We start from the raw sequence: 22,517 nt of genomic DNA, 5'->3' as shown, positions 1-22,517 counted from the left end.
TGAAGCTAAAATATTTTGGATAAATAAAGTACGGTGAGCTAAACTAATATTATATCGTAATAATTTTTAGGTGACTTAATAGTTTATTCATTATGAAACCGGAAATTAATTTATAAGAGATTAAATTATTTTTAAAAAAATCACCGATCTGAAATAAAATACGTTAATATAAAAACTTAATAAATTACAAAAAAAAAATAAATAAAAAAATAAAAAAGCGTATATAAAAGAGTGAGAGAGAGAGAGAGAGAGAGAGAGAGAGAAGAATAAAACGATAGGGATGGAAGTACGAAGATAGGCCTACAAGATATTCCGATATACGATATAGGGACTCAATGTCAGCCTCCACCAGTACTCCATTTCTTTGTTATATATATAAGCCTACACAATGAGTTTTCCCCCTGCATTGAATACACACACAACTGCCTTTTATATTATCAAATACGTCTGTAAAATTAGAGAACAGGAAAATAAATAAATGATGTATTATCATAAATAAAGTATGTGTTATCATAATGTTAAATGATAGTTTTAACACTGCAGAATAACCTGTTTTCTCTTGTAATGAAACTTTCTTCGAAAAAAAATATATATGTCTGCATAAACAAAAAATAAAATACACATATTTTATATACATATATAAAATATCATGATTCATTATTAATACGCACTCACAGTTTTGTGTAACCATAACTCTGTTTTCTTCTAATAGCCTACTTACATCTTTTACATGCAGGTACTGTTTTTGGATAATCTAATAATTCTGCTATGCACCTATTATAAGGGAGTAGGAAGTTAGAAACATGATGTATTGTAAACAGAACCATAAGCTTATCGTTAATCAGCAAGATGAAATATTAATTTGTTATGAAATTGTTTGCTTCCGATTTTTTTTTTTTAACTTTGATACGCTGTTAGTAGTATATTGCAGGTTTCATACCACCTATTTATTGCGCCCGACTATAAATTCTTAAGATACTCTTTAGTGCGCGAAATATTTTATGTGTGTTGTTTTTTCGTTAACATGTTTCTGTTAAATATAAAGGGGTAGTAAATTTCATAGAGTTATAAAATAACTCATATCATTATATCAACAACTCATATCATAAAATAACTCTATCGTAATATGAGATCGTTGTCATATTTTAGCAACGTATAAAATGTTGCATAGTGTGATTAATATAATCACACTATATATTTGCTTTATACGTGGTGACATAGAAAGATTGATTAATTTTTACGAGTATTGATTGTATGTGTTCAAAAAGCGTAACACTAATTAAAAACCTATGCGATATCCCTGAAAAGATGTTAGGGACACAAACAACTATTCCACATTGCATTATTTAAAAATTAACACAAACCTTTATTTCCTTATTTTTTTGCAGTAATTTTCTGCATATCTTAGATTATTTTGCTGATAACATTAGTCAGCTAAATAGCTTTTATATTTGAATTATATATTTTTTTTTTTAAATGGAATTATCCAGTAATCAATCTATATATACAGTATATATATTTTTAATATAACATTCTTTAATGTTATCAATTAAAAACGTACACCACGTAAGCCCTAACGGATGTCATTCGTATTCTCTATTTAGATATATTGATAAGACTTTGTTTCTGGTTTCTGTAATACAACATAAGATTAGATTAGATTAGAGGGGCGGGGTTGTAATATCGGTAGCTATTATATTTATTCAAATGCTAATAGAACGTTTACAATAGTTCTATCACATTTTTGTAAAATATTAAATAGACTAGAAATTAACCGGTATCTAGATAACGCCATATATTTTTTAACACAAAAATTATAATAATTAATTGTAGCAATAACTAGGGTAGCCAACAACACAAAACATTTAACATTAAGTGAAATTAAATATTCTTAATGTCTTGGGTATACATTAGAAATAATTAAATTAATAATAAATAGAAGAAATAACAGATTAATCAACATAAATCTGTACACAATATTAGTGTGTATGTATAGCTATGAAAAATAGATCGTAAAAAAAAAAAACAAAATGAGTCAAAATCAGGAACTGTTAGAATTGAAATGTCACACTGAAATTTTAATGCTGACCTTGTATATCAGGAAGTATCGATTTGTTTAAATCTTTCCAGTATATACTTAGAACATTTAATTTTGTTTAAAAAAAAATTATATAATTATATAAAATGGAAAAGCTATACGAAAAGATAACATTACATAAAAAATTGCATTAAGATAAAAATAACATTTTCTGCAAATATAAAATTCAAAAACTAATTTGAAAATTAAGGTAAATTTAAATAATGAAGATTTAATAAACCTTGAATTCAGAGAAGGAGAACGTAGAAAACTACTACGACATATGCATATTTAAGAATGGCCTACACGGATAAGCATAATTACTATTATATTACGATTATAAAATTCCTAATTAGTATTTGCGTATCAAGGAGATAAGAAAATACACTGAAACTTTACAGACAAAATTTTCCTAAACTTGACCCAGTAGTAAGTACGTAAACATATTGTCAGAGCTTGTTCAAGGTTCGAAATTAACTTTAAAACCGGTCTACCATCGGTACCTAATATCCACATGAGCAAATGATAAAATTTAGTACTTAAATTCCTGAATCATTAAAGACACACTTGAGTTACACAAAAAATATATTCGTGGGCGACTATAAATATGGCCGTCCACATGACTGCGCAGGTGTTAAAACAAACTATGTTGTGTTTACTGCCTTTTGGATATTAGTAAAAATATAAATAAATAATTGTAGAATACTGTGCACTGTAATTAGTAACTTCAATAAAAAAATTTAATGTCGGGTAGTTTTTTATAATTACATAAGGTAACCACAAGGACATACAGACTACAAATAAAGTTATTAAATGTCATTCCTAAAAACTTTGTAAATCGTAAAATTATGTTATTATGATTATGTAATAACAAAATATAGGTATTAAATATTTCACAGGCATATATAAAAAGAGCACAATATTATAACGATCACTTCCGTAAAAATAACGAAATATTTTATTACTTTTTTATATTAGTCTGACTTTTATGTATTCTTTCTCTTTCAGTTAGGGGACTATATGTTTATAACATATACATTTTTTATCATTTAAAATTGGAATCTTATTTATTACAGGAACCTAATTCTAATAGATTACTGTCTACAAATAAACTGAACTGAATTATACGAATAGAGAATTGCAACAAAATACTAAAAAGAAAATCCGTTATTTACTTCTATAAATATATTTATAACACTGTATACGTAAGTTAGCATTTCATAATTAATTTACTCCTGTGAATGATACGTTCCTAAAGGAACTTTTAAAAATGTTTTGAAATTTTGAAGTGCAAACTTCTGGGTAATAATTTTAGTATTTAACAAGGTGATGTACCCTTTAAGAAAACTTATAATACAAAGTTACAACCAAAATATATTATCTTCTTTGCTTATCAACTTAAAGATGAACAATTACTGCACAATAGTAGAGCATAACGTTAATCAAAGTTAAACGTAGTCCATACGTCCATACGTATAAATAAATTCTATTTAAATATAAATTTATTTAAAACCAGCATTTTATAAAATTTAAAATTTCAAAAAACCTTTAAATAAAAATAAATTAGCATAAAAATAATATTATTATCAACTTGCTCATGTAAATAAATGCCTTCCAACGCAATCTTTTCTTATTTTCCAATATTGAAGTAGAGATGTATAAAATTATTTTCAATATACCAGAATTATCTGTATCCTAAGCTAAATCATGACTAATATTCCCAGAAAATATCAAAATAAGAGCCCATATCTGATAATAAATGTTAGTACCGTCGAATAAATCATAAATCCAAGTACAGAAGTGATTACTTGTAACCTTCATTGCAGAAAGTCGAGGTTATGTTTTATAAATACTCGTGATGCAGCAATCCCTCAGGATAAAGATCTATTATCGAGGATCGTATTATTTGTTAACAAACCAATATATTAATTTAGAATATTATTATTCAACATACCTAAATTAATTCCAGCAGTCCTTTATGTACAAAAAAACAACAAAAATCTTCCTGCCTCAAAAAATGTTTTATTAAACTTTAAAACAAATAATATAATGTTTTATTGAGCGTGTAGAAGGGATTCTTCCTAAATTAGGAATTAAAATAATTTTTAATTCTGTTATGTTTTAGAAGTTTTATCCAATAACCGGTCCTTCTAAATGCATGAAACTCAGAATTCAGTTCCAATATGCCAAAACTTTATCATCTCGTACAATCAAATTTTGGTCAGACTAAATTTAACAATTCACTTAAAACAGACCAGATTATGATAAAAACAGGTCATTAGTATTTATATTATATCCGATCTTTCAAACGATTATAAATTCATGTATCGAGGAGCTGATAATCTAATTACACAAATAACATTTTATTACATTGCATTAGGAGGATTTCTACATATTTCTGTTTATTCATCAGCTTTATTACTTTTTTTTTAATAAATCATATTTATTGTACGTTAAAATATTTTCCATAAATGTTTTTCGATATTAATAACATATTTTTTCAATTAAATTTATCTTCCGTAACTGTTAATTTGGTTTTTAATGGATTTGCCATTTTTCTACACTTAGGTGATTAAGACTGGATAAAATATTTTAATATTCTTGACAAGATACATTTTTTTTATATTCAAAAATTAAGAAAATAAATAGAGTAGGCTGATTTATTAATATTTGTACAAATGGAACAAATATTGAATACTGAAAAGAAATATTTTTACAGATAATTATTATGAAAAGTAAATTATAAGAATATAAAACATGGAAAAGAAGAAAGAATAAATAAACATCAACAACACTATGGAGTTTCAAGAAATCTTCTCACGAAAACAATTACTTTTAGAAATGTTTTTTTTTTAATTTTTATAATTATTTTTACTCTTGTAATGCGGCAAACATTAAAAAATTCATAAATCATACATGTTAACAGAATTATCAAAACAATGTTTATTTCTTTGCGCCAAGAAAAACTATTAACATTACTAGTTAGAAACAATAAAAATTACTTTGCAGAGATGTCTGTTCTTTTTTGTGCCAAGCTTCTAATGAAGGTAAGACGGAGAAGGGAATCTATTGAATGAAGCGCGCGGCACTTGTTCCCGACTAACTCACAGCAGGTGAAGATGAGGGGGTATGTATCGACACGGTAGTGAAAGTAATAGGCTAATCCTTTGCAACAGCGAAAGTACGATTTCTAAGAATCAATCTCTCTTTATAATTTCGTTTCTTAGAAGCTCTAGAATTAGGTCAGAAGAGTTTTTATCTCCGTAAATAAAAGTTTAGATGTCAGTTAAATTATCGAACGAATTCTCGATAATTGTTACGTACTGAGACATAATAAACGACTTTTAATAGCCTCAGTTTGAAAGACGTAAAATTTAAAATTAGATATAATAAATCTTTTAAAAAAAGAAAACAATCTACAACTGCATTCTATTCTATTTCACGTGTAGATATTTCGTAAAATTTCATTAAACGTAAAATATTTAAAAAAGTTCTATTTTCTATTTATTGAAATGAATTGTTGGTTTTATTGCATTGCTATATGAAAATTTGTAATTAAACGTAGATTAAAGATATTTATATACACAAACACCTGATTCATAATCAAATATACAGGTCCTTGCCGAAGAGTTGAATATAATTTTAAGAGCTAGTTAAAATAATTTATTTATTTATAATAATTAATTCAGATCTTAAAAATAGTACTCAGTACGTAAGCTGTCCGGTAAAAAGACAACACTAAACACTCTACATGATGTTAAGTATATTATAAAACTTAAATATATATGTTATAACTTACATCGTAAATAGGTATTTCTTTTATTATAAATCAAATACTAAATAATAAAAATACGATATGAAAAAAGAACTGAAGAATAAAAGAAATAACAAGCACTACATTGTTATTATCTATTCTTATAAAACCATTAAACAACAGACTGCAGTTTTGATTCAAATATTTCAAAAAAAATACTTGGTTAAATAGGTAAACGATTGTTTAATATTCTACATGGTGTTCTTAGCTGTAATGTTCCAGTTAAAGAATATTGACTGTAGAATAGGCCCAATCTAATAGAGTTAGCAGCTAACACACATTTGCATTTTTAGTAGATAATTTATTAGAAAATCTGGCGGAAAAATAAGTCGGGTTAAAGTTCGAGCATATTCAAGAAAATGATAACACTGACTTTAATCAGTGACCTTGTTTTAATTTTACGTATCGAATAAAGTATTTCAAATACTTTTTCGTTATAAATTAACTAAAATCGGTAATATATAAAAAATAAAATTGCATTACATCACATATATGTATGAGAATTACACATTTAGTTATATTAGGATATATATATATATATCCTAAAATGTTATTTGGATAACCTTTTGAACTATTACAAAATTATACGAAACAATTAAATGACCATCTAATTTATCGTAATTAGTTTAATTATGAATACGTACTTATGTGCAACGGAAATACTTATGAACAATTAGTTGAAGATAATAATGTAAATGATTACGTAATCTTTATTAATTTTTAAGAAATAATCAAGGATAAAATTTCTTATCTAACAACAAATGATTATGTGTATACATTAAAATTAAACGTGCGTTGACAAAATACAACTACACGTTTTGTGGCAAGAAAAGACTTGAATACTAAACTTCGTTTGTGCTAAATCAAAAATAAATAATAATAATAACAACAAATAAATTCATTGCAATACATATTAAAAATAAAAACAAACGTGGAATATTCTGTGAGTAAAATATTAATATGAGTTAAAATATAATATAATAATATATTTATTATATTATATTTAATTATCTATTATTAATTATCTATTATTATAAATATATTATTACATATATTTTGAAATTTTACACATGATACGAGCTGAAATTGAAAAAAATATAAATAAATCTCAATATTTTTAATTAACTACCTACTTTAAAATGCATATCCAATTTAAACTAGTTAATAGAGTTTAGAGAACAATTTCATCGTTTTTCTGATGGTACTTCATTAATCAGACTGATAAAACGGTTTATTTCATTTTAAGAAAATGAATAATATTGTATCTAAGTATAGAAAGAGAATACTTAAGTTTACTGCTCAAAAATATCTAATCATTTAGAATGATTAAAAAATGTTATGTGAATAAAATTAAAACTTCAAAAATAACTCTGAAATTACTAGAATAGAACTTACTATCAAAATAAAGCCACGTGCTATTAATTGTGAATACTTAATAACATATATTATTGGATTTCGTCATTTACTAAACACTTTGAAGAGAAATTTAATTCATGAATTAATAAACACTTCCGCTGTACGATAATGTTTTTCAATTATTCATTTATTTATTAATTTTATTATTATTATTATCTTTTAAAATACATTTATTAACAAAAACTCTATAAAAATACATGTTATGAAGTGAAAATTTAAGAGGGACCTTTCCCGTTATGATTCATAATCCAATAAGTTTGTAGGAGCGTTAATATTTTTGATTCAAGAAAACATCAAATTTATACTACAATTAAAAAAACCATAAAATTTCATCACTAATGAAAATAAATACTTTCAAATAAAATTTACTGATTTCACTAATTATTTAAATATGTATTAAATTTATCGGCTCAATCTACCTTTGGGAAGAAAATACATAATGTTACCTCCAAAGTTTTACGCATGAAAAAAGAATACAACTTAACTATTGGAAATGAATATTAAAAACGATCGGTTTTAGTATAATTTCAACTATGTAATATTAAAGTAAAGATTATTTTTAACATATTATTATTAATAATAATTATGAAAGACTTTTAAATTAAGTAAAATTTTAATATCTTTACTCGTTATTACTATTTTGACCTAAAAGTATCCATGAACAACTTATGAATTTAAAAATCCTTAACTTATTAAAATAAAACATACAAATAAATGACAGTAAATTTTTAAAAGTACTTACATTAATCCCGAAGGGAAAATATCGAATGCTTCTACTTTCCTGGTACTTCATTTTTGAATTTCCGTCCGAGTCCTGCATTCAGTAAATTTCTGTCGGATCGAGTTGTTCTGGTCCAGCGGATGAATTCATTTCGCTTTTAGATAAAATATTTGAGTTAATAATAAACGACGATGAATTACTGAGTGGAGCGCACAGAATATCTCAGTAGAGACCGGTGGGATCAAGCGTTTCGGGAAACATCTTGCCGCCTTTATAATTTTTCAACTGATAGGTAACTAATCACCACCCGCGGTCGATCCAATACGGAAGCGGCGTAATACTCGTTCAGACGACGAGAGTAGACTGAAGCCAGGTCATGGCATGGACGAAGAATGATATAAACGCGAGGAGAGCCACGGAACCTCTTTGGTGGGAACCGATCACAGTGCGCATGCGTCGTGGAACCGGCTAGACCTCTCTCGTGGTGGGGACTGCTGTTTGAGGTACTCCTAGCCCGGAAGTGTACTCACGGACATGTATAATATTCATAAACACTTATCTGCCATTAAGCACCCTTTTATCCATCCCTCCTCACGTCTGGCGCACGCGCCAGCAACCCCGCAAACCTCTCCTACAAAGGATTCGCTCAATTTTGCCACGCCTTTTTGCAGTCATTGGCCCACAGTTTTCCACCGAATCATGCTTAACTAAATCATCCAACAATTCCCTTACGACCGAATATTATTGTTCGTTTATAGGTCAAGTTAATTTTAAAAGTTACACCGAGTTAACGAGATATTCCGCTATCTACATTTACGTAAGAAAAATTAATTTTCACTAGTTACAATGCTTCGACTAATAAATTGAAGCTTGTATCTAGTATCAATTAATATACACATTTAGCTTACTATACGTTTATAATAAATTATGTAATAAAACAGTCATGTCAAATTATTGTGTACATGACATACTTATCGCTTTATAATAAATTTTCTGATAAGACAAGATTTTTTTTTAACTTCTACACATCGTAGGAGGAAATAATCTTTTAAATTACAGCTAGTCACAATTAAAGTAAAGCTTGTTTAAGTCGATATCCCTATTTAGTGAAAATCTCACTGAACGACTATTTTTACAATCAGTATTCCAATCTACGTGTAAAATGATTCCTATTAAGCAACAAACCATTATTCTCACCATTAACAGGTCTTAAACTGTTTGGAAACCTTTCAACAGCGATAATGAATTTAGTTCTTCAGTTTATAAATATATTAATTTTTGTGTTGTCATGAAATTAAAAAAAAAAAATTTTTATATTTCTGCTTTAAATTAAAATTTATTTTTAATCCCTTCAAACTGATTGGTTTTCCGTTGAACTAAGAAGCTTTGTTAAGACAACCTGTTAGGAAAATTTTTTGTAATAATGTAATCGAGGTTTTACAGTTAAACTTAATTTTTTTGCACATAGAATTTAATTACGATTCAGTAATTTTAATTTCATTTAAATACTTCTAATAATTTCAGTAAGGTATATTTAAAAAAAAGATCAACCGCGGATTTCAATGTGCTAGTAATGTAACAGAATAATTGAGATTTATCACTTTTAATTCACTTAAAGTAGATTTTTATATTTACTCAAATAAATAATAGTTGTTTGTAAGGCCCAGGAGATGCCGTACCATTGTCGTTTGGACCAGATAGCAACTGATCCATGTTTACAATTTACTAGCCTGAAGGGTAGTAAGGCTTATCCACTAATTATAAAATAAAAATGTAGATACATATAAAATATTACAAATAATATAGTTTTCTTATAAAGTTCAGGAAGTAAAACTAGACGCACCAGCTTCTATTTCACACATAAATTAAAGATTAAACGGGCGATAGAAAGTGTTTCTGAAATTGAAATGATAGACTCACAGCCAGATCGCCTTCCGTGGCAGACAATCCTAGTGCCTCGGAAACAACGGGTACCAGAATCCCCAAAATGTCCCCCTATGAACTGCCGTTATCGAATCGTTTCAGTAATTTTCTAGTGGAGGATTTTATCGTTGAAGTAACCCAGAAGAACGCTGTTAAAACTTCACCGTTAGTGCTCTATTGTATCATGGGTGTTATGTGGTTATATGAGGTAATTGAAACGGGTGTAAGCAAGAATGACTACTACGTATGTTTAGTAGGTTCGAAAAAACACGTGTGCTCTCTAACAACATTGAGATATATAGGAAAGTAATTAGTTTGAACGAGAATAATAATTGGACACGGAATAATAATCGAATAATAATCGGACATAATCTCATCGGACACACGTTCACATGGAAAGACGAAAGGGCTTTCCGAGTAGCGCTCAAGAAACTGCACCTCGGTTACAGTGGATACTATTAGAGAAGAGATAGAAGAACAGTGGAATAAAGTCCGTAGTATTATTAACGCCTGATAGAGAATGATGAAAGAACAGAAATAAACGTTTTATTTATTAATCTTGAACCTCAGGACAACAACAAGGAGATACTGTACTGAAATATGTCGCTAACAGTAGTGTAACTTTTGAAACTCCAAGCTAATCCCCAAGTCTAATACACTGTTCGTCCTGTCAGCAGTATGGCCATACCTTTACGCAACCATACCGCTATCAACTGTGCAAAAGGGCACAGTACTGCGAACTGTTCGAGAAAGGATAGAAATACTCCGGCAACTTGTTAGTCTGTTAGTCAGTTCACCCTGCCGACTATAATAGTTGTACAGTAAACACAGAAATAATGGAGAGGAAACAGAGGCAACGAGTGCACTCCTACTCTACCTGAATCTGGTGGCAAAGGGTTGGCATGTTTCGACTCGGCAATGAGAGTTTTCCCGTAACCTTATTGATTCCAATAAACTCCCGTGAACCATATTACGATGGTGGAACGTGGCTACGGAGATGCCGAGGGCAAAATAGAAAAAAATAAAGTCTTTTTCTACATCTGTTGTGCTAGGAGTAATCAATAAAGGGAAGACATTATAAAGGCTCTAAGCTTTAATTTAATTAATTATAACATATTAGTAACGCTTCCATTCAAGACTATCCGGTACAAAACAGATCTTTTCAATGGGATCCTCAGAACAATGTGTTTTCTATCTGAGTGAAACGTATTTCATACAGTAACGGTCCCAAAGCCAGGTAAATCTCCTCATGATGTTACTTCCTACAGACTTATATATCTTCTACCGATACTATCCAAATTGTTTGAAAAGCTGTATCTCCGAAGGCTTTGGTTTATGTTGGAGCGAGAGGAAATTGTACCAGATCATCAATTTCGCTTCAGGAATGAACACTCTACCACTGAACAGACCCATATAGCTGTTACCACCATAACTAACTTTGGTCTCCTTTGATGCGGACAAATTTACGTTGAGTTGAGTCTCTTTATCTGTGTTTTGAGCTGCAGTCGTGTGTGTACCTTCTGCAGTTCCCGACGATTGAAAGTGCTTTATCCAACGGTGGCATCAGATATAGACTCGTCGTCCTTGATTCCACACAGTGTTGGGTGAGAAATTTGTTCGGGAACCCGCCACAGCGTGGCGATAAAGTGGCAACGAATCTTGGTCGTAAGTCCACGTTACAAGTACAGGGTTCGCCCTTACTCCTACTATTAAGAACGAAGGCAGTAATCTGTGGTTAGTGCTGTACTTCCTAGTACGGTATTTAGCTGATCCAGTAGTGGCGAAGAGGTGCATAGTGTGACAGGAGAATATTAAGGTCTCCAGCTATCCGTCTTGCTGCGGGCAGTTGTCACGTTCGTGGGCTTCCCAACTTAGTGCGTTAGGAAGACAGCGAGAATCTTATTTAGTCTGGTAGGTTAGGGAATCTTTGGTCATGGAAAGTTTCCAGGAGGTCTGCAAGTCCAGGCGGAAGCCCAAGCCGGAGCTTGTGTCGTCTACCTCCTCCGAGGATGAGTCGAACGCGATGGACACGGGCGCACCGCCCGGGTCAAAACAATTCCGGCTGTGGATGAGTTTCGAAAAGAAAAGTGAAGACCAGGCAATTCTGCCCCGCTGGCCAAGGAGATCCAGGAGGATCTGGAATACCTCGTAGAATCTCTTTCCCTTCCCGGCGGCGTCAGCGTTGGGACGAGAAAGACTATGCTTCCGAGGTTGCTAAAAATTAAAGAAGCGGTTTCGAATCCTTAGATTCTAAGCCCAAGGAGGTCAAGGTGGCCCCCAAAAAATTGTGTAGGCCCCAGCGCAGCCCAGGCGCTACGCTGATATCCTTAAATCCAAACGGGATGCAAGCAAAGTGGCTAAGAAGACAGAGGTGCTTTTTGTTAACATGGCGGAGACCTAGAAGACCACGAGCCAGGAACTCAAGCGCGACATTCAGGTTGCCCTTCGCGGAAACCGAAAGGAGCTTCGACTTGGATGAGGCTTCGTTCAAGGACCAGTGTAGATTAGTCTTCAAGTCAGGCAAGCGTGATGCCCCACGGTATCACGGAGTTTTTGAGTTAGGGGCTGAACTCCACCAGAAATTCGTGTCGGAGGGACGAATCTTCTTGGATTTCGCATCTTGTCGTATTAAGGAGTACCTTGACGTGCAGAGGTGCTTCAAGTGTTGTAGGTTTGACCACAGGGCCAAGTTCAATAAGTATGCGTCGGTCTGTGCGCATTGTGGCGAGGAGGGTCACAAGCATGAGGACTGTCCGCAGCAAAAGGAGGCTCCGTCTTGCGTTAACTGTAAAAGGTTGCGCAAAAACCATAGGGACTCCGTGAAGAGTAAGGAGTGTGGTTGTTACTTAAGAGCAGTTGAGATATATTTTAACTCTCTCGAAGTTTAATTCTGTAAAATTCTGTTAATTCATCAATTCGAATCAGATTTCATCTCCTTTTTTTAAGTATTTTTTTAATTCGAATATATTGATTTATTAATAATTATTAATCACTGATTATAAAACAAATTACGATAAATAATAATTCAATAAAAAGAAGACATATCAGAAGTTATTAATGAAATAAATTTTATTTTATTATTTTATTTTATTTTATGTACTTTTCATTTTAAAAAAAAATGTGTATATGTAATTTAATAGGCGTACAAGGAAGTCATGTGATGCCCACATCATGTTTTTTTTTTGGGCGAAAAACGCTTTGGCGTTATCATCGCCTGGATTAAAATAATAAGATGCTCCTCAAATGTTAAAGTAGGGTTAAAACTGATGAAAACTAAGATAATAATAGGAATAAAATTGAAATTGTAAAAGAAATGCAACAATTAGGATAATGCATGTAACGCGAATAAGAAAATAATATCAAAATTTATGACGTGTTAAAACTTTAAGTATAATAATTCTCCTTAAAAGTAGCAATACCCGGTCTAGTACTTTCTTGTCATTTATAGGACTTGCCGTATGTCCCACGGCAATTTAAATTTGCGACGTAAGGCCACATAACATACGCAGTCCACAAGGATATGGTGCACAGTCAAGCGGCAGCACATCGGACGCACAGTGGTGCGTTCCCGCTTACATCAAGTATCCGTAAGTAGAGTTCCGGCATGTCCTAATCGCAATCGACACAGGACCACTTCTTCTCAGAGAATATTTCTGCATGAAAGGTCGCATGGTAACACCGTATCTTTGATGTGTCCGAGTTATTATCTATCTCAATCTTAGTGGAATTAATAAAAAGTACATTGTGACATTACATTACAGTACGGTTGTAGGCGACACTGCAATCGTAGCTAATGATGAGGATTCGAATCAAGTCTCTACTAAACTACAGTCAGAGTTAGATGAAATTGGCGATTGGCTGACGAGATGGAAAATGAGGGTGAATCAGAACAAATCGAGCCAAGTGACATTTACGATGAGAAAAGAAGTGATCCACGGGTCACCAGAATGGCATCTCTATCCCTTTCGCGAATCGGGTACGTTACCTTAGCCTACACTTGGATTTCTGCCTAACTTAGAAGGGCAACGTAGTAGAAAAGAGGAAACAGCCTAAATTCAAGTAGAGGGAACTAAACTGGTTGCTGCCAGACTCAATTATCCTATCTGCTAAACTTTTGAACTACAAAGTTATCCTTAACCCTATCTGGACATTTGGGATCCAGTTCTGTTCGACGACGACTAATGGCAATATAGAAGTAATTCAAAGAATCTAAAATAAATTTGTGAGGACCATAACAGAGGCTGACATAACAGAGGTTTGTTAGGGATACAGAAATTCATCAGTATCTGTGTAATTCATTATTACTTTCTGTTAATACATATACAAGTAACAAAGTTCATGGTACGAAAAAAAAATCGATATTTTGATAAGAATATATATTTTTTTAATATAACAGTAAATCTGTCTGCTGGAACTAAATTAATACGCTACTTTTGTCTAAATATTAACATTATTATAAAAATATTGAAAAATTTAAAATGGTGGCCAAGTTAACCCATCATTAATATCATTATCATTAATATCTCAACGACTATTGGCTTAGAAAAATTATGTTTTATTATATAAAATATTTAGTCATTTTAGGCAGTAGTAGTATTTATTGCAAAAAATTATCTAGTTTCTGTAATTCAAAAGTTCAGATTGTAAACTTGTAAAGTTTACAATCTGAAAGTAAGTAAACTTCTGTAAAGTACAGAAGAAACTGATCGCTTGATCAGTTAAAATAATGAGTTTTTCTATAATCCTTTTCAAACGACTCTTATATGACTATAAATAATGATTTTATCCATAAATCTACTACTTAAATGTTAAAAACCAAAATAAGTTTCTTTGAATGGCCTACAATTCTGGATATAAATTATCTAAATTAAAATAAAACATAACTAAAAGTATATATACTATAATAAAATTAAAATAAATGTAATTAAAAATAAACATGATCTGAAAATACGTATTTTATCTTTTATAACAATATTTTCTATATCCACTAGGCTTATCGTGATTGATTCGAGTGTTATTTTCTGTCGTTCCTAGGACTGTCACTATAATATTTTTGAATTGACGCGTTTCGGAGTACTTCCATTCTCAAAACTATTATGTTTATTCTCAAAAATTCATTCATATAAAAGTCATTATCAAAAATTATTAGTTTAAATTAGGGAAAATTATTATTAAAATTGTAATCTTTTTAAATTTTACAGAAAGCCAATAAACAAGAAAAGATTTCTTTCTGTTTTAAAAGTGTTTTAAAAAAATTTGTTTTGAACGTGAACAAAGATTCATTGTCAAACATCAAAATTTATGCTACGGATGTTAATGAAGGACAAAAGAAAAAATTCTTTGTCGGCCGTCGGGAGCTTTAAGATCGATTATTTTCTAAAAACTATAAAAACGGATAATAAGTTGTGAATGTACGGTTAATACGAGGAAACAATGTAGCAACCATCGCAATATTGCAACGGGTGGAAAAACATAGCTATAGTCAAAAACCACCATAAAGCTATTTTGACATCAAGATTATTCAAGTAAAAAATGTCGTCAATAGAAGTTGCAATCATTAACAAAGAATCTTATTTAACATTAAAGGAAAGAATATTTCTGAACTAATAATTTCTTCAATTTCCTACAGAGAAGAATACGTAAACAACAGTATTGCATCTGATGAAATGAGAGATAGAGAGGTTTTAAACCCGAACTAATATTGTGGTGTTAAATGCAACAGAATTAATTCATCAACGATTTTCCAGACAAGCCTCTTTGGTGGCTTGTCAACCATTCTTCAGTCAAAACTGTCTCATTTCAATTTGTCACAGGACAGCCATATAGCTGTGACAACCACAAACTTCCTTAAAAATTGAGAATAAATTTTCTAGTAAGTGTTTTAAGGTCAGAATTGATCACTTGTAATTATCTATATTCTATTATCTATATTGTGATTTACAATGTGAGACAGTTATTAACTATCACAGCAATGCTCGAGTAAATGGCATCAATAGCAATATTACTGATTTTAACGTTTTCATTGTAGGATAAATGGGACTTGTCAGAATTAATTTAGAGATACTTATCCCTACACCAGCAAAATTCGCAGCTTCATTCGTGATCTCAACTGCTTTGAAAATTATCTCCTAACCAAAAGGACGTTACAGTCATAAAAACCTTGCATGGATAAAGTAAACTCAATGTTCTTAATGTGTTGATCATCAGACAACTTTCCAAAACAGTAGTTACAGAAAAGCACTATTTGTTTCTCTGAAGAACGTAGCTTGATACATGAGAAGAAATAATTATTATATAAATCTTTAAAACATATATATATATATATATGTGTGTGTGTGTGTGTGTGTGTGTGTGTGTGTGTGTGTGTGTGTGTGTGTGTGTGTGTACGCAAAAACACACGCGCGCGCGCGCGCGCGCGCATATATTTATATCACCACTTTGAATTTTGTAGCGTGTGAAAGATACCATCCATGAACGGGATTCGAATCAAGAACCATCCGGATATAGGGATGAGGCAACAGTGTAGTAATACTTTCCTGTAACTGGTCACTTCCTTATATCGTTTAAAATAAAGGTCACTGACCTGCTTTAGGTCACGAACAATTTCTTCAAATTCCCGGTAAGATGAACATTTCATAATTTTGGAATTCACGATTAAAAATAATAATTAAAAACAAACTTTGTAATACATCTTTTGTCTATATTTTTTATTTGAATCGTTCTAAATCCATTATTAATAAAAATAAATAAATTATCCTACCACTTATACACCTACTCGTACATAATATAATTATATTTTGTTTAGTCAAGTAAACAAATACCAGACGTTGGTTTTAAAGACTACAAAATTTTAGATAACGTTCTCTTCAGTTGCCAGAAATGTAAGTAACTATATAAATACATCTAACATAAAGTGATTTTAATGAAGACAAATATATTAGATGGTGCTATAAATATTATTCCTTAATTATATACTTTTTTTTTTTTTTTTGTCTTCAGTCATTTGACTGGTTTGATGCAGCTCTCCAAGGTTTCCTTTCTAGTGCTAGTCGTTTCATTTCAGTATACCCTCTACATCCTACATCCTACAAATTAGTATTATATACTAAAGAACACATAACGGTGTCTTATAAAAGATCTATTCAAAGAATTCCCTACATAATCGCAACATATATCTTGCTAAATATTAACGCATGAAACATGGGTTGATAGCAGTATAACTTAATCCTTTGGGAGGACGGATACATTCATAAAATGTATAGCCCCTTTCCATTTCACAAGGACCCTGTAGCATGTGGTAATAGGTTTAATAGACAAGGCAATCAGCCTTCATGATTGCAATACGAACATGATTTGACAATGCTTAAGTTAGCCATGAATTCTACTTAATTGTTTTAATGTGACCATACCTACACTGAAATAAATACTTATACACATAAAAAGATATGAACTGCGTAAAAAAGTAACTAGCTTTACTGAAAACAAAAAGATATGTAGGCCAAATATTACTCTAGATTTTAATAATCTTTCATTTACTTTTGTCATTTTACAGTTATATTTACATAGGTGCTTTCATTATCATAGGCTAAAATTGTAATATTTTGAATTACTTTTTCTGTTTTTACATAATGAAAGGTTTCATGAAGTAGCAAATAAATTTATTTTTAGTCACATAAACATAATAATTCCAATAACGCTAAGCACTGTTCTCTAAACACATTTACGTTTTTTTCATAAATGTTCTTTTATAGTAGTTAGGTAAGCATATGATTTGACCAAAAGAAAATAAAAAAATATACTCGTATTATTTGATTTTCACAAAATTATTAAAAAAAAAAAAATGAACACAACAACTCTTTCGGTACACAGTATTTTCCTCAGGTGTTACAAATTGAATATTAAAGGTAAAATTACATTCAACGAAAAAGGTAAATACAAAAACCAAAAGATATACATGCATCAGCATCACATAAATTTAACAGTAAGTACTATTGATCAGTTCAAAAAAAGAGACAGTACTTCCTATAAGAAAACCATAATTTAAACAATGGCGAATTATTCAAGTTTAATTGAACCTTTAAAAATAAATAAGAATTTTTAAGGTTATTTAACCAAGACTCTAAAAGGTAGAGCGTCAAACCTTTTTTCTCAACATGATATCCTTTGAAATTATCAATTAAACGACATGCGTAATTAAAAATCCTGTTATTATTGGAAAAACAAGATTTGTGTCCCCTTATATGTTTTTCAAAAGATCTATCAGTCTGTCTAATATAAACTTTATTACAAGAGCCACATTCAAGTTTGTAAATTCTTGATTCTTGAAGTTTATCAGTTTTACTTTTGTTATTCTTAATAAATTTACCTAGAGAAAACTTTTGTGGATATTTATATAAGTGAGCGTATGAAATTTCTTTTGTTGGAACGATTTACTTGATGAACATTTTGCTAATTGCAATTTTGTATAATTTATTCTGAAGCAGTTGATAAATTAGACTCGTGTTTAACCATTATTTACCCCTATTTATCCTATAATATTAAGTTCTTTCTCAAAATTATCATCTGACTTCTTCCTGTTTATCCTTCGGAACCACCGTAATATCCTCCGGAATAATACCGTGGACTGTAAATGAAATGTAATATTTTACAGTTTCAGGTCGACCATTCCTGATATTTCTGGTTAATTGACCCCCACCCGCCAAAGAACACCAGTTTCCACAATCTAGTATTCAAATCTCCATAAAAGTAACTGTCTTTACTAGGATTAGGACCATAGAATTCTCGACTTTGAAATGAGCTGATTTGCGATGACGAGTTCACCATTAGACAACCCGATGGGTGTTGTCATCTGCCTCGGGACAACTAACAATCTACGAATATAACTACTAAAAGCCGCAAATTTATGTGGAAATGGAATTTTAGTGACGTACTATGAACGATAACATCAGTGTGTGAGCGTTAATGATTTATGATAAAATCCAGTTTGTTACTGATTTCAGTAATATTCAAATCTAAAAAGAAAATAAAATTATTTTGTTCAACATCCAAAGTAAAAACTATACTTTTGTGTAATATGTTAATAAAATTCAACAATATTCCTAGTAACCTCAAGCTACCCATAAAATAACCAAAAATATCATCTACGTATCTATACCTAAATTATAAAAATAAATTCTCAGTTAAGATAAATCCTTTGACAAAAAGAAAAAAAAATTTGACACTAAATTAAAAATTAAAACAAAATTGTAATTATTTATAGTTCCGTTTAAAAAAAACAAAAACAACTTTACTGACACTCCACCATGCACTATATAATTTAAAAAGAGTGATGTAAATAAAGTTTATTAAAATTAAATTTTGTCTATTTTGTTGGTACTGGTACATTAAAGGAAACTAAAGTGTTAAAATTAAGTCGAATACAAGCATGTATAATTATTTTTGTAAAATTAAAATTTGTTGAAATTTTACACCTGATTATGCAAAATTAATCAACGAATTACACAAAACTAACTTTGTTTGTAGAAGTTACATCAATATTTTAGATTTTATTACGTATGGTGTGGTGTAAATAAAATAGTTTTATTTTAACAGGGAACTATAAATAATATACTTTAATTTTACTTTTCAATTTTTTATCAATTTTTTTTTTCGTTTTCGTCGAAAGATTTATTTTAAATGACAATTTATTTCTGTAAAATATCGTTGATTTTATTCTTGATAAGAATAGATTTATATACTGCAGTTTTCCAATTTAACTGCAACACAATATGTGGGTTTCTTTTTAATTCATTTAAATATTTTTAAAAATAAATATTGCTACGGAAGTATAGAAATTAGGCATATTAATTCAAAATGTTATTTCAAAATTTTTTTCTGTAATTTGTTTAATAAATATTTTCTCATACTATTTATAGCTGAACGATTTCAAAATGTTAGCCGGCTATCTTATAATAACAGGTTAAAGTTAAATATTGTTTTTCAACAAAATATATAATTTTCTTTCTTTATATAAATTTGTAATGTTAGAATAAAACGAGGAAAATGTTACCTGTTGTAAAAAAAAACGAAGGTACGACCTAATCATTAGGTCATTTTTATCCCCGCAAATAATAATAATGTTAGGACCAGTATCCCATGAATCAACAGAATGGGGCGGATCGACAGTATTCAGTAACATGGGAAACTAATTACATAGGTTTTAATGATTTGTAAATGATTTACAATATCATTAAAATCAAAGTGGACATATCTTTTAAATTTAAATTGATTGCGTACGATTGAAGTAAATAACTGATTTATAATTACCTAGGTACTTTTAATGGGCTAATATTAGGATACAAACATATTCAAAACTTAATGATGTAGACTTTGAGCTAATTATATATTAATTTAAGTTAACATTAGTTAAACATATTACTAACACACGATTACTGCACTTAGGCAAGCAAATATAAATACACGGATCCAGGCATATCCTCGGTGTGTGGGTGTAAATATAAAAAACATGCCGTGATTGTAGATAACGCTACTAAAAATAATTAAAGCTAAGCTATTATATTTTTATAATGTCAGTGTAATGTATTTGAGATAAGTACATGAGCCACCTGTTACGTCTGCATTCTCTAAGAGTAATGATATTCAATATATAGCTGATATTCTTTACGCTGAATAAAATAAAAGATTCTAAATATCACATTGGACTGAATGCCACCTGAGCTCGGATAGGACCAGCAAGCTGATATTCAACAATATATTTGTTTCAGTGAGAAGACAATTAATTCTGTACTCACATTCGTAGAAAGTTCAAGATATGTTTTATCGTGCGGTATAATCACTTAAGACACTTGGATCGCATTCCTATCATTTATTTATGGTACCTAAAACGCAGATTTATCCTGAATTATTGACACAAACAAATAAACGAAGAGGAATAATACATAATTTTAAGAACAGCTTACGAAAATTCCATCTGCTTTCCTCCAGCGCTTTTGGCTATTCTGCATCTTCAGGAGGAATTTATAATTAAAATATATAAAAAATGTAAAATTCAGATTATAAAATTAAAATTAAATACATAACAATTGCTGCGATTTTGTAATGTTAAAGTCATAAGTTAAAGTAACTACGTCCGTTTTATAAGAATATCACAATTGGTATTGTTATTATTACGTAACAATTGTGATGCTATTATAAACCGATTGATTGCAATCGACTGGGCCAAAAATGTGTATACAGTCAAACCTCTAAATAAATCGGGGTTTCAATTTTGAAACATTTGGATTTTGGACTTTTTCTTAAATGTGGTAATAAGCCCTCGTTGAGAGCTTTTCAACGATTTATGATACTTGTACGTATTTTCATTGGTTCCAGGATTACAGCCAAATAAAATTTTAATTAATGGAATATGTGGATCTTACAAGAGGAAGGCGACTGAATCCGACTTCATATACATATTTTTTTTTTTCTTAATTTAAACATATTGATTTATTAATAATAATTATTAACCTCTGATTGTAGAAAAACTCTTAACTATAAATAATATTCAATAATAACAATAAAAAAAAAAAAAATATGAAAAAAAATCAGAACTTATTAGTGAAATAAGATTAGGTTATAAGGAAAACATGTGGTGTACATATCATTTTTTTTTATTTACTCATTACTCTTTTTAAGAGTTCTACAAATTACCGAATTTCCTTTCAAGATATGTATTCCCTATGGCTTACTTACGATTTTTACGCATTCTTTTTCAACAAGTTTACAAGAGGTATGGTTCAGTTAAAAAAAAAATAAAACTGATTTATTTAGCAACGAAACCTCTAAAGCATATAACATTGGACATATATCGTGTTTATTTATTATTTATTTATTCTTTAATTTAATGCATTTTAATATAATAATACAAGATAATTAATTGTACGAGGTATGATTGGAAAGTTTTACGACCGGGCTTATAATTTCAATATAGCAGTACTTACTGACTGCTGAGAAAGATCTCCTTCAAAGTAGTCCCCTTTTGACTGAACATGCCCACTCAAACGGTGTTTCCAATTTTGGAAGCATTCCTGGAAATTTTCTTTCTTTAGGATGTTAAGAACCCTCTCCTTATTTGTCTGAATATCTTCAACTGAATCAAATCGGTTCCCTTTTAGCAAAAATTTCAATTTAGAAAAACGGGTGAAAGTCAACGGGGGCTAAATCAGGGTATTGGGGAGGGGGTTGCGAAAACACAGGAATTTGGCCAAAAATTCCACGATCGAGAACGCACGATGAGCCAGTGCATTGTCGTGATGGAGGTCCCAATTCTTGCTTCGCTAAAACGCAGGCCTTTTCTTCGGTACATTTTTGCGCAAACGCCGGACACTTTTATAGTATTTCTGGTTGACAATCTGTTCTATAGGGGCATATATGCGATCCACGAGACCCGTAGAATTGAAGAAAACCACCAACATTGTCTTCGCATTCAACCGACTATATCACGCTTTTTCGGTCATGCGTATTTTGACCCTTTCAATGTGATGATTGTAACTTTGTTTCTGGATCATACTTTTGAACCCGTGATTCTT

General features: G+C 30.4%; 1 protein-coding gene across 2 annotated transcripts in view; it reads right to left on the bottom strand.

Moving 5' to 3' along the window:
* LOC142333297 (uncharacterized) overlaps nt 1–8,525 on the bottom strand; it is a 58,602-nt gene extending 50,077 nt beyond the window's left edge. The window contains exon 1 of one of the 2 annotated variants that reach the window (XM_075380353.1): nt 8,050–8,525. In XM_075380353.1, coding sequence (XP_075236468.1) covers nt 8,050–8,127 — 78 coding nt within the window. In that variant the 5' untranslated portion in view covers nt 8,128–8,525. The remainder of the gene's footprint in view (nt 1–8,049) is intronic. The other variant, XM_075380423.1, reaches the window with a different exon arrangement.
* Nucleotides 8,526–22,517: the final 13,992 nt, after the last annotated feature.

Source organism: Lycorma delicatula, chromosome 1 (genome assembly GCF_047948215.1).
Source record: "Lycorma delicatula isolate Av1 chromosome 1, ASM4794821v1, whole genome shotgun sequence".
NCBI classification, from domain to species: domain Eukaryota; kingdom Metazoa; phylum Arthropoda; class Insecta; order Hemiptera; family Fulgoridae; genus Lycorma; species Lycorma delicatula.
Note: the sequence above shows the minus strand (reverse complement) of the source record. Positions and strands in the feature narration are given on the sequence as shown.